The 12,850-nt window shown below is 43.3% G+C and overlaps 2 protein-coding genes and 1 long non-coding RNA gene across 12 annotated transcripts in view; 1 reads left to right on the top strand and 2 right to left on the bottom strand.

Annotated features, from left to right (window-relative positions):
• LOC103379625 (synaptotagmin-1-like) overlaps positions 1-1,435 on the bottom strand; it is a 2,961-nt gene extending 1,526 nt beyond the window's left edge. Inside the window, exons 1-4 of the mRNA XM_025056087.1 lie at positions 1,282-1,435; positions 662-849; positions 465-572; positions 212-379 (exon numbers count right to left, since the gene is read on the bottom strand). Of these exons, the coding sequence (XP_024911855.1) occupies positions 212-379; positions 465-572; positions 662-849; positions 1,282-1,411 (594 nt within the window). The 5' untranslated portion in view covers positions 1,412-1,435. The remainder of the gene's footprint in view (positions 1-211; positions 380-464; positions 573-661; positions 850-1,281) is intronic.
• The window catches only part of LOC103379604 (uncharacterized), a 3,504-nt gene extending 456 nt beyond the window's left edge, over positions 1-3,048 (top strand). Inside the window, exons 2-7 of one of the 7 annotated variants that reach the window (XR_003049842.1) lie at positions 299-407; positions 1,325-1,648; positions 1,780-1,941; positions 2,076-2,201; positions 2,326-2,385; positions 2,587-3,048. This is a non-coding gene — a long non-coding RNA (uncharacterized LOC103379604). Of the gene's footprint in view, positions 1-295; positions 408-1,324; positions 1,649-1,779; positions 1,942-2,075; positions 2,202-2,313; positions 2,386-2,586 lie in introns of all 7 variants that reach the window. The other 6 variants (XR_003049841.1, XR_003049839.1, XR_003049840.1 and 3 more) reach the window with 6 other exon arrangements.
• Positions 3,049-3,184: 136 nt separating this feature from the next.
• On the bottom strand, positions 3,185-12,454 carry bmal1a (basic helix-loop-helix ARNT like 1a). Of its 4 annotated transcripts, none has more exons than XM_017033239.2 (21): positions 12,300-12,454; positions 10,161-10,229; positions 9,891-10,074; positions 9,479-9,542; positions 9,250-9,397; positions 8,788-8,808; positions 8,646-8,678; positions 8,186-8,215; positions 7,918-8,075; positions 7,697-7,776; positions 7,378-7,470; positions 7,139-7,256; positions 6,768-6,917; positions 6,297-6,543; positions 5,646-5,752; positions 5,409-5,559; positions 4,997-5,076; positions 4,784-4,895; positions 4,587-4,680; positions 4,404-4,497; positions 3,185-4,274 (listed from the first exon to the last, which is right to left on the bottom strand). In XM_017033239.2, exons 4-21 carry the CDS (start codon positions 9,522-9,524, stop codon positions 4,117-4,119), a joined length of 1,920 nt encoding a protein of 639 aa, XP_016888728.1. In that variant the 5' UTR covers positions 9,525-9,542; positions 9,891-10,074; positions 10,161-10,229; positions 12,300-12,454; the 3' UTR covers positions 3,185-4,116. The 4 variants fall into 4 exon arrangements, with proteins under 4 accessions (XP_016888728.1, XP_008309421.1, XP_016888729.1 ...); XM_008311199.3 differs by having other exon boundaries at positions 4,784-4,892; XM_017033240.2 differs by having other exon boundaries at positions 6,297-6,540.
• Positions 12,455-12,850: the final 396 nt, after the last annotated feature.

The following is a 12,850-nucleotide window of genomic DNA, read 5'->3' as shown; positions in this document are numbered from 1 at the left end:
TGAAAACTTTTTTTTTAGAAAAAAAAAGATTTTTTAAAAAGATTTTCTGAAAACATTTTTTCTTAGAAAAAAAAATTTTTTTCAAAAAATTTTCTGAAAACTTTTTTTTTAGAAATAAAAGTCAAAAGTCAATAAAAAAAAAACACCCGTCAATAAAGGGTCAGTAGTCAGGAAGGTCATATTGAAGTAAGTTGTGAAAAATGTCACCAACCTTAAAGGTAAAGGTTTCATTGAAGTTTGGTTCCAGGGTCTTTCTGTGAACTTTGGTTTCAAATTTCTTCTTTTTGTCCGGAAGCAGAAACACTTTCACGTATGGGTCAGAACTTCCTCCCACGTCCATGGCCGGGAGCTGGGCAGCTTCGATGATGCCTACAACCAGCTGCCATAAGGACAGACAAAGTACAGAGGTGAGAAACCCAAGGTGTCGTATCAGAGACGGTCGATCCTGAGCCACTGGTCCTCACCATGTTGTCAGTGAAGTTATAGTCCAGGGCGAAGTGCAGTCGACCCAACTGGTCCTCTTCTCTGGGCTCCAAGTCTGACATCTCTGTTTCCCTGTCACCGTCATCTGACTGTAGTCACACACACCCACACTCACAACAGTGTCATCAACGCTGTACATGATACATAACTGTAGAAATGTGTGTGTTTTGTGGCCCACCTTGGTGACACCTCCCTCAGGTTCATCATCCAACCCTCTCCCGTCCGTCTTCTTCTTCTTGTCCGACCTCTTCTCCTTGTCCTCGCCCTTCTTCTTCCTGCTGCAGCACTTCCTCCACACACACAGACCACAGGACAGTAGGACACACAGGGCCAGCGTACACAGGGCGGCCGCGCCCCACCATGGCACTGAGAGCCCAGGGAAACAGGGACAGAGGGGGGTTAAAACTGTAGTTACAGGAGGTGACCACCTGAAGGAGACCTGCTCACCGGTCCAGGACCAGAACCATTGTTAGTGTCGTTGTTATGGTTACTCCACCCATCCATTACATAAGACTTAAGGTGGAGGGCGGGGTCACACCCTGGACCAGTCCAGCAGTCCATCACAGGGTCACAGACAACAATTCACACTCACATTCACATTCACACAGACTGGTGATTCACAAGGACCTGGTTGTTAGAGCAAGGGAAAAGACATAATAAAATAATAATAAAAACAATAACAATAACAATAATAAGAACTAAAATAAAATAAAGTAGTGATTGATTGATTGATCTGTCAACTACTTAGTTTGTTTCACCATCCGACTCGGTCGGTCAGTCTTGTGTACGTCTACTCACGTTTCACGCTGCGTAGTTCACTCATGAACTTCTTTGTGCCCAGGGTCGTGGTGAGGTTCTGCCAGTGAGTTCCTGCCGCCGACGGGTCTCCCTGTGAGGTTGAGGCTTCAATCTGACTGATACCCGTCATGTCTGATAAGGCTGATGATTGACAGCAAACTTGGAAGTGTCTGATTGGAGAAAGGGAGAAAATAACCACGGTTACAGAGAAACAGGAAGCAGGAATCGCTGGTGTCTGACGGCGACGGCGACGGTGACGTCTCCGGTTTCTGCTGCTCTGGCACTAAGTTGAACACAGCATGTGCAGAGTGCTGCGTCTGACAAAGGCTGCTGGCAGAGAGAGGGGAGGGTCCTACAGCGGTCAGAGGTCAGTCAGAGGTCACTGTCGTATCCAAGGGTCAAGGCTAGCTGCTGCACATTTGGCACTTTTCTCAAAGTTCAGAACTGATCCTGGACCTGCGGTGACTGCTGTGGATTCTCTTTTTGTCTATTCTGCAGAAACAGCAAGTATTAAATATCTGCAGCTGAGTCAGCAGAGGTCTGACCCGACCCACGCGCCGCCCAGAACCCAAAGACGGACAGGGGGTGACTTCTCCGAGCTGCAGAAACGAGAAAGTCAAAGAACAAACACAGGAACAGGAACAGGAACCGTTTTGATAGGTAAGCAGTTTACTTTTAATTAAAGTTTCTTTCGGCAGATATGCAAGACATTTACTATTTATTAAAGTTTCTTTCGGCAGATATGCAAACATATCTGCTCACTGGTGATGTAAACGATGATCAATAATTGACAGGTTGTCACGGTGACGGTGAAACTCCTCCTGCTGCTGCTGCACAGCCCATGAAAAATAATGATCAAAATCAAAACTTCAGTGACGGCAGAGTTCGACTTCTCAATTAAACACCACAACAACATAAAGGTGCGATAAAGAGACAGGTGACTCACAGACAGACCAAGAACCAGAACAAGTGTTTGAAAAAGTGTTTGTTTTTTTTTAAATGATGGAGACGTACCTGTGGTGTCCTCCACAGCAGCAGCAGCAGCAGCAGCAGCAGCAGCAGCAGCAGGAACATCCAGAGTCCCAAAGGAGGAGAACAGTGAGGGTGAGTTCCTCTGTATCTTCACTTTGTGTCTGTTCAGGTGTTCTCTACTGCCCCTACAGTTCACTGGTGCAGTGCATGCATATTCATGATTGGTTTTTAAAAAGTCTGATCAGTGAAGAGTTCAGCAAAAGACACACACACACAAACACACACCCCTGCAGAGCTGTCTCCAAATGTGTGTGTGTGTGTGTGTGTTCTAAGGAAAACCAGGATGTGTTTCCGCAGCAAGGATCAGGTTCCTGCTCCGCTCACCCTGAGGACGATGCAGGGACGAGGACACGGACGGAGACACTGACAGGAGACGGATGAAGACACGACCTCTGTAGAAAACCTGCAACGTCAGCAGGTTTTTTTTAACTCTGTCTTTTTGATGTAAGGACACACACACACACACACTGTACTGTATTTACAGGTGTAAAAGGGTGAAGGAAAAGGTTCTCAGAGGTTTGTTCTCAGAACTGCAGGTGTCAGTGTTGAGCTGTTACCGTTGATTTTGTTTTAGATTGAACTTTATCAAATTTATAAATTTAATAATGTATCAAATTCAGAATTTGTTAACCAAGAATAGCTTAGAAATTAGCCAAGTGTATTTTTTAGCCAAGTCTGGAAAAATGACATCATCGGCGTACTGGTGAAGAATGCCAAAAAGTCAATAGAACGTTAAATATACTTGCTGAAAGCTGGACGATCATCAGCGAAGTGAGAAAAGTGGAACCAAAATGTGAGATGCTACTTCAGCTAGCCGTTAGCTCAGCAGCTAGAACTGTTCTCAAACCTTCGCAAAGGGTCAGAGAACATGTTGCACAAAGACAGAAAGTTTTATTTAAAAATATTTCACTGTGTTTACATCATACTCAGACCCACTGTATACATATTTATACATATACAGTATATTTGTATATGTATAGAAACTCTTATCCATGATGCTAATTATATTAACAGTAATATTATTTATAGATTTGAAACTCTGTCAGAAGGGGGCGGGGCTTGAGGGAAACGCCTCTTGACTGTAGTGTAGAGCTGAAGTACAAACACCAAAACAGATAAGTTCTCTGCTGCCCCCTGCAGACTTTAAGACACACATGCACACATGACCCGGTAAGTGTAGTAAACATGAGATCTGTGGAAAATGTCAAAAGTAAAGCAAGTGCGTTTTTGTCCAGGAGAGGGCAGAATAACTACAGGTGGATTGAACCGTAAATCTGAACCTGTGGTCACCTGTCGTGATGTTAAAGGGCGCAGCCTGCTGGTTGAGGGGCAGTATTGGACACAGCAAGTTTTTCTGCTTGTTAACGATCTGCTGTCTTTGACTAAGCCAGGTTTGCTCTGGCCTGCAGGGGGAGACACACAGCTGCTGCCATGGTCCACTTCTTGTGACAGATGTTTCTGTCAGAACAGACGACTGACAACGACAGGAGTCCGAGGACATGAGGTGGATTATACAAAAAGGAGAGGGCGGCGCCAGAGAGGAGGTATGGCGTCCCACTGGTCCTGGTCCCGCCCACAAGACAATAAGTCTGCATGTTGTCTCTCAAGTCCTTAGGGAACCATGGTCTGTCTGGAACCAGAGAATCTTCTTCTGTTTGGGACTCTAATCAGAAGCTTCACCCCCGGGGGTCCGGTGCTTGTGGCAGGGAGGCCCGCCCCTCGACTTCCTGTGTCTCACAGCGACAGATTGTCCGGTCCCTGACTTCATGGTGATTACACAGGCAGTCAGGCTCCTGGAGGTTTTCACAGGGGCCAGGGCAGGTCACTAAAATCTACAGGACCCCCGAGGCCGGCGTCAGCCTCCAGCAGGGACATGATGACGGCCATGGCGGCCTCGTCGTTGCTGGGGCTGCTGGAGCCTGGATCATCCATGATGTCAATGCTCAGGTGGGAGTTATCACCTGGAAGAACAGGACAGTTAGGCTAGCTAATGGTCATCTCTGTTAGCCTCAGCCTAATGGAACCTGGGCTTGTGCTAACAAGAAAACATAATAAGGACACAGGAGGTTAAAGGTCAGTGTGACACTCACTCATGATGGACTGGTTGGAGTACGGATACCCGACAGAATCAGGACCAGGAACCATCCCTGTGTTCGGCAGATCTGGTGTTCCTCCATTCTGGATCTGCACACAAACACAAACACACACACGCATCAGTCACGGTCGTCACAGCGTTGACCGACCCTGCGCTGCAGCCACGCCCACAGCCTCACCTTCTTTCCTCCAGGTGAGCAGGTGTCAGGTGGAGGTGTGCTGGTGATGTTCAGAGGACTGGACCCACAGCTGGACGGGGAGGAGCCTCTGATCCTGAAACACAAAAACTGATGTGAAGAGGCTGACAACGATTGGTCGCTACAATTGATTGACAGTTGGACGGTCTAAGAGGAGCCGGGACATTAGCTCCACCCACCTTTGGATCTCCATCACTTCCTCTGCGATCATGCGTCCGATCTTCCCAGCTCCCGCTCTGGTGCCTCCTGGAATTCCTGGAACTGTCTGCAACGCCCGCCTCCCACCACCTCAATCAGGAGAAGCAGAGTCAGAAATAAAGATGTGACCAAGATGTCAAGAAGAAGAGGGGGCGCTGTTGTGGGGTAAGTACAGGTGAAGTGTGATGACTGACCTTCTGAGGTGAGGACACTGTCCATGCTCTGAGGAGACGCAGCAGACTGAGGATAATCTGAACCTTCCATCATAGGACACCTGAGAGCCAGTCAAACAAAAGACCAAAAATGACACACTAAATTAGGATGTTGCTAAAAAATAGGGAAAAAAAAAATCCCAAAATGCTATGATGCTAAAATGCTCTAAGTTGATGATAAACATGCAGAGAAGATAACATTTTGGAAAAACAAAATTTCAACTTCTGACTAAAATGACTTGAAAATTAGGATTTTGCCAAAATGTTCCAAAAAATGAAAATATTTTTTATGTTTAAAAAAACTACTGAAAATGCTTCATTTACCAGAAAACCTGGAACTAAGACCAACACTCTGATTGGTCGACGCTGTATGAAGGTAACAGTGTGTACTTACGACACCACGGTGTTGGTGGACACGATGTACTCCACCTCCTTGGTCCAGGGGTTCATGAAGCTGAACCAGCGACTCCTCAGAGTGATGAAAGAACCGTCTTTGATCTTGAACTTGTAACAGTTGGTGTTGATCTTCTCTCTCATCTGCAGCACTGGAGCCGTGACATCACAGGTAACGTCAGACCATCAGTGTGTGCGCTGGTTTGTTTACCAGTGTGTGTGTGTGTGTTCATCCAACCTTGTCGGTGACATTCAGCCAAGTGTCCAATGTCGTCTTGGTGGAAATACTCGTAGAAGGAGGTTCCCAGGAGCTCCTGAGGGAGGTAGGCCAGGATGGCTGTGGCTCTGGAGGAGGAGAAGAGGAGAAGATGTTCGTCCAGCGTGGCTAACACGCCACGGTTGTAAGGGGTACACTGTATAGATGTAACTACTACATAACACACTATAAATGTTTCTGCAACTGATTATTATTTATATAAGTTACAAATACTGTTCTTTGCTCTGTGTATTAGAAAAACTTTAAATTTTTCAGTTTAAGAAACTCTGCTGACCTGCATTAAATGCTTTTTAAGATCCCGCGGGCCATACAAAATGTCTTGGCGGGCCACAGTTGGCCCCCAGGCCTTGAGTTTGAAACCTGCCCTAAAGTTTATTTCATTCATTTCACTCTATCATTAAGACATTATTTGGTTAACTTTGTCAAATCTCTACACAAATAAAAGTTCTTTTGTTATATTTGACCATAGAGCCGTTGTCGTCGAGTTTCTTTGGTGTTATTTAGTCACTTTCTATAAAATTCAAATGCCTTAAACTGAATTAATAACCTAATCAGGACCTAACCTCTGGTCCTGGGAACTCAGGGAACCCACTCCCACAGTTTTTCCTTTACCTTTGGTCCACAAAGACGAACTTGCCGTCGATGGCGTGTCTGGACACGTACTCCGTGGCTTTGACCCGGATGTCAGCCAGACTGGGTTGGGGCAGGATGTGGGAGTGCAAGCGTCCGATGGCCACCAGGCAGCTCAAGTTACAGCCCTCGTTATCGGGCTCGCTGTCCTCGTCCAGACCCATCTTGGTGGGCGGCCAGCTCTTCAGGTAACCTGTGCTGTGGATGGTGCAGAAGCTCTTCCTGTCTGCTGAAGAGGAGAGGAAACGGGGAGTAAGCTCACAACCTCCTCTTCAACCCAATCAAACGCAACAGAAAAATGTACAGCACATTTTTCGAAAAACATATCTTTTTAAAAATCAGGACAGAAATCTTCTGTTGTAGCTTTAGCTAGCATCTGGCTCTTTAGTAATTTGTCTGGAATCCTTCAGTGAGGTTACAGCACGGTTCAGCTAACATGGGTCTTGACTACACCTTTCTTCTTGGAGCAGGTGGAGGGAAAGTCCTTGTCCTCCACTTTGACTGATGGTCTGTTACACTTCATTCTGCAGAAAAAGGAACGCCGCGCTCCCGAGCAGAGCCGAGATGGACCAGGAGTGATGTCAGTCTTCACTGGGAGACCAGCTGTGGACACACACACACACACACACACGTTAAAACGTCTTACCACGCCCATAATAATAATGATCTCGGCTTACCACGCCCATAATAATAATGATCTTTCTCTCTTATTGTTTATGGGAGCGTCTGGTGGCCAGCAGTGGTACTGCAGCCTCAGTTATTTATTTTTCACACACATGCGGCAGAGCAACATTGATAGCAGTGATAAACAGTGATGTCATTACTTTTAGCATCGATAAGGCGCTCTCGAGGTGCCGTGTCAGAGGATGACAGCTGTTCTTTGACCTTGGCAATGTCCTTAGGGTGGAGGTAGTCAAAGAGGCTTTGACCAATCAGATCATTCTGAGAGAGGACACAAAGAAAAACACAAAATAAACATGAAACATTATGAGCTATATTATAATTTGAGGTGAAAACCTGAGATGAATCTGTTCAGAAGAAAAGAATAAAGAATAAAAAATACCTGACTGTAGTTGAGAATCTTGTAAACCGATTCAGAAACAAAAAGGATTTTCCCACGGTCACAGCCGACCACAAACAGGAAGCCATCGGCCGCCTGGAACACACATTCACAGAGCACAGACGTCAGGAACCAATCAGAAGTACCAATACACTCATTTGACTTCACTCTGAGTCGTCGAGCAGTGAACTATAAACAGTCAAAGACTTCAGACCACTCTGCACCAAAGTCCATCAGGAACACAGACTGACTGATGTAGACTGACACAGACTGCTGAAAATGTGATGCTAAATGATGTAGCCTAAGGCGCTCTCAGACTCACCCTGAGGATCAGGTGCTTGAGTTCATCATCTGACAGGAAGGCGGGTTTATAGTTGGCCTCCGTGTAGGGGTTTGCAGCACCTGCACAGAGCAGCAAACACGGATTACTTGTACGTCTTGTGGTATCAATTATCAATTGTTAAGGTTTTAAACACTGCTTGGCCTCCTGCTGCTCCTCCTCCTCCTCCTCTTTGGCCTCCTGCTGCTGCTCCTCCTCCTCACCTCGGAGTGTCTTCATGTGCTGCACAGCCATCCTCAGCACCGTCAGTTTGTCCAGTTTGCGGGACATGGCGTTGCAGGTGGGGACCAGAGACGCCAGCTCATCGATGAAACTGTTCATTTTATCTCTGCGCCGCTTCTCAATCTGACTGTGGGCTTCTCTGTGGAGGAGCAGGAGAAGAAAGGAGGAGATGAAGACCATGATGATGAAGATGAACCATATTTACACACAGAGCAGACTTCCTGTTAGAGATAGGAATGTGTTTAGTACCTGGCGTTTTTAATCCGTCCATGCTGGTCACTGCAAGGACAAAAACAAATATTTGAGTGAGTCACACGGAGGGGCGGAGCTTGTCTAAATGGAGCTGCATAATTGGTTAATGTGAAACAGGGAAAAGGGAGTTTTTGTACAAGCCTCCATGAAAATTAAATTTTAAAACATTCAAATTTTATCTACTAGAGTGTGGCGAGACATGACAAAAACTGTTAAGTCAATATTGATGAAAAAAAGGAGACATGATTATCAATACCTTTGAAAGTCACAAAAACAGATAAAAGAAGAAAAAGAACAACATAAAAAAACCCTGCAGAGTCAAATGATTATATCCTGAATAACAATAATAAAAAGAAAAACCCTGATCTTTATCTCTCATCTTTAATAAAAGGTGAACTGGACCTTTAAACAGTCAGGACAAACACAGAGTACCAGATTGGGATTCTGCTGAACTCACCTTCCTACTTTGTCTTTGTCTGGATCCATGTCACTGATTAGAGAAAAAAAAATCAATCATTACACAAATCAATAATCACATCAATTATGATTATAATCATTATTATTAAGGAATACAGAAGGATTTCTCAGGTCCAACTTACTCAAATGAGAAGCCATCAATTCTGAAAAAAACAAAAAACAAAAACACTTGGTTACTAGTTTCCTTTCTTCATCATTTCCACTACATTTGTCTGAATATACAGCATTTCTTTGTCTCTGTGTTAACATCCACCTCCTCTTTGTCTCACTTCAGTTCTTTTTCTCACATTTCCCCTCATTCTTCTTCCTCAGTTTCTTTCCTAGTTTCACTTTCTTTTCTTTCCTCATCTTCCCTTCCTTTCATCCTCTCCTTGTTACAACAAAATGTGCTATCTTTCCATCACTGTGTTTCCTATTTCCTCTCCTTTCTCCTCCCAACAAAACGTGCTATCTTTCCATCACTGTTCCACTTTTTCTTTCCTTATTCCAATTCATTCACTTTTCTTGTTTCACCCATTTGTTTCCTATTTCCTCTCCTTTCTCCTCTCCTCTGTCTCCTCTACAGTGTTCTGTGTTCTTCTCACTGGTAGTCGGTGCTGCTGCCTTTCCTCTTCCTGGTGTAGTCCATGCCAGGCGTGCTGATGGAGGAGGAGATGAGGTCGGTGGAGCTGGGGGACATGAAGTCACTCATGGTGGAGGAGATGTCCATCCTCTGGTCGGCCATTAGGTCGTCTGACAGGAACACAGATCAGTGAGGTCAAACCACTGACCACAGTGATGTTTGTTTATTATTTGTACATGTGAAAGACTCACCACAGATGTTCATCACTGCCTCTGTGTTGAAATCATCTCCTTCCATCCACACAGGAGACCACAACTACACACACAAACAGAAAACATTACATTAATAAAGTTCTAAATTAATTAATAACTTGGGATGTAACGATGCATCGTGAATCTGAATATAAATGCGTGACAATCTGCATTGACTGAAATTGAAAATAAATTGCATCTCAAGGTGTAAGAAGCAGGCTGCGTTATGTCAAAAAGTCACTGGTCATACCAGGAGACTACACACTACAGTACAGTAGGTGGAGCTGTCTGCTTAAAAATGTTGGTTGTGATTCGTTGTTAAACCACAACGTGACAGCTGCCCCTCAACTTAAAAAAAAAAGATTAAATATTAAAAGATAAATGAATGAAATTAATATGCTGATGCTGGTACCTGGGTCAGGGACTGGAACTGGCCTCCTGCTGGTGGCCCTGCTGTTTTCTGTGAATTATTGAACTTCAGCAGCTTCAGACCAGGTTTCAGATTAAACCTAGTGCTGTCGGAGGCTAAGGAGGTCAGAGGCCACTTCACTAAGAAGTCATGTGATTTCTGAAGAACTGCTATTCACTTTTCAAACCTGAGAAGGAGAGAAGGTTGGTTACATTTACTGTAAACGGAAACTTGTGCATTTAGTGCTACAAGGTTTTTACACAGTTCACCCACCAGAGGTCACAGGTCTACTCTTTCCTTCTGTGGTCAGCTGACACCTCAGGGACACTGACAGAGACAGATCTGCGGAGATAAACAGGTAAGTGGTTAGTTCAAAGATGAATATGAAGTTGGTCCAAACTGTAAAACTCCCTGAGTTGGTCAGCACAGCTGTAGCACGTCAAAACATCGACTCATGATCAAGCAGTGAAACTCAGTCAGCAACTCAATGCCATTTATGTCCAATAAACAACGCCACCTCCACTAACAATGAATCACCAACCAACTAATCAACTTAAAAAAATGTTGCAGTGAACAGATGAAAAATACTTACATAAATATTAAACATAATGAAGCATAAGAAATACGGTTGTTTAGGTTTACCTTACTTAATCATTGTCTCAAATTGAATATGATTGGGAACGGTTGCTAATTTGAATACTTTAAAATATAAATGTAAATTAATTATTACACAACCATTAATTAACAATGTTTAAATTGCAGTCTACATTTATTAATACTTTAGTAATACTTTTACTTAATACTTTTATTCTGAATGTAAATGAAAAAAATAAAATTAATGTTTTGAATGGCATTACAAATAACTCTTGATAATGTCTCTACGTTAATGCCTAGTAATGTTCAACTGCAACATTTTATATATATTATTTATCAGGGCTAAGAGACAAAATCCTTGAAGATTATTTTAAACTCATGGATTAATAGTCTGTTTCGACTGTGTGTATATAATGTCTGAGGCTTGGATTTAACATAATTCTCATGTAAAAACGCTTGGATTTAACATAATTCTCATGTAAGAAAGCAGCAGAAAGTCGATTAACCCCGTAACAACAGCGTTTAACATCCTACTCTTAAAAATGCAGCCTTTTCAGGGCACACATTGAATATCAAAAACAAATCTGTACCAGATCAGTGAATATCCTGCCCATGGGAATTCTACAGTACGTAAATGTGACACCAATGTACATATTAATATATACATACAATATATAAACTATTTCTGGTCGAATAAATAAATTAAATACACTTAAATATATTTTACTTACAATATTTATTTTATTTAAGAAATGTTTAATTGACAAAATGTTTTACATATTTGACAAATTAATTTAAGATGAAACAAAATGTGTTCCTGTATATCTGAAAATGCTGCCGAGGATAATAAACGTCACTGCGGCCTGTTTACAAACGTAGCCTAGCCTAGCCTGCTAGCTGCACAGTTTAGTAGCGAGACATTGACCTTTATCGAAGAAAAACAACCGTCATTGAAACCAAGTCTTGGGGCTTTGAGCAGGCGAAGAAAGGAAGATGCTCTGGTGGGGAGCGGAGGGGAGGAGAATCGGAGCCCATCAACCCTATTCCGGGGTTAGCATGGAGGCTAAATGTTAAGCTAACAGTGAACCGATGTTTGTGCGCACGCGCGACACTGCAGCTATTTCCTGTTATGGTTCCATCATTTCATAACTTGAAAATAGTAAAATAAAGGATCATAAAGAAAAAATACACAGAAAACACCAGTGTGAAAGAGAAAGAATCAGAGTGAAAATGACGGTGGGCACAAGGGAAAATTGGTGGCAGTTATAAAAAGGAATCATGTACATTTGATAAACATAAAGATGCAAAGTATTTTTTTTTACTTGTAAAAAAAACAAAACAAATACCCTTGTTTAATCGCAAAATTCTCGACGTTGTTCTTTCTTTGACTCTACCCTAATTTTATTGTTTTAGCGCTTTAAAATATATGAAGTATGTGTAGTGGTTAAAGAATTGGGTCAAATAATAAATGCATTTTAACAATGTTCACAGTAAAATCAATGCGAGTAGGTAACATGTCGATATTGTATTTTTAAGTACTAGATAGATCCTGGTGATAACAGGAAGAAGTTTACAGAAGCGCATGCTCAGAATGAACATATATTGTGTTAGCCGTGTTAGCATCTAGCAGTTAGCACTGGCTAACTCGGTCAGAGCCTCCTTTTCCTCCTCCTCCTCCTCCTGCTCCAAATAAAAAACACACACTGACATGAACATGGCCGCAGCACTGGGAAACAACGACAATCATCCGGAGCGATGTAACGTTAGCAGAAGCACCCATGTGTCGGAGCTCGGAAAGATCACCCGCAATGTACTCACCGAATGTCCGCTGAGGTGAGCCGCAGAGCCGGGGCGGTGAAGTAACAGCAGTTCGGTGACATAAACGAATCCCAGCCGCTGACCCACTTTCCCTGCACCGTCATGGCTGTCGCACCACTAACCTACTTTCTCTACCAATCAGAGCAAAGCAGCCGACGGCTACAACGCTGTAGCCAGTCAGAGATAAGATCAGCCCAGATACACCTGACTGACACCCTCATCGACCAATGAGAGTCAGAGCAGAGCGGAATTTAGACCGTGCGTTTATGTGTGTATTTTAGTTTATGTCAAACACGAGGACCAGCTTTCACCATAATTGTCGTGTCCACAATCAAGAATTTGTACGAGTTTTTCTTCTGTCTTAAAAACTGAACTTTATTCCTGGCTATCTGTTAGACTTATAAATATAGTCCAAAGGAAAAGAAGGCTGTTTCATCATGACAAAAATGTAAGGTGTTGTGACGTGAACGGTTTTGCCACCAGGGACGGAAGTGACGGAATAAATAACAAAATAGTCATTAATGATAATAATGACGGCAATTTTAATTTTA

Source organism: Cynoglossus semilaevis, chromosome 6, assembly GCF_000523025.1.
Source record: "Cynoglossus semilaevis isolate Cse_v1.0 chromosome 6, Cse_v1.0, whole genome shotgun sequence".
Classification (NCBI taxonomy): Eukaryota; Metazoa; Chordata; class Actinopteri; order Pleuronectiformes; family Cynoglossidae; genus Cynoglossus; species Cynoglossus semilaevis.
Note: the sequence above shows the minus strand (reverse complement) of the source record. Positions and strands in the feature narration are given on the sequence as shown.

Excerpts from the sequence above, each read along its gene's own strand:
- bmal1a (XM_017033239.2), bottom strand. The coding sequence starts at position 9,524 with ATGGAAGGAGATGATTTCAACACAGAGGCAGTGATGAACATCTGTG. Across the intron at positions 5,560-5,645 it reads GGCTGAATGTCACCGACAAG|TGCTGCAGATGAGAGAGAAG; the intron begins GTTGGATGAACA and ends TCACGGCTCCAG. Across the intron at positions 4,498-4,586 it reads GCTCACCTGGAGGAAAGAAG|ATCCAGAATGGAGGAACACC; the intron begins GTGAGGCTGTGG and ends GTTTGTGTGCAG.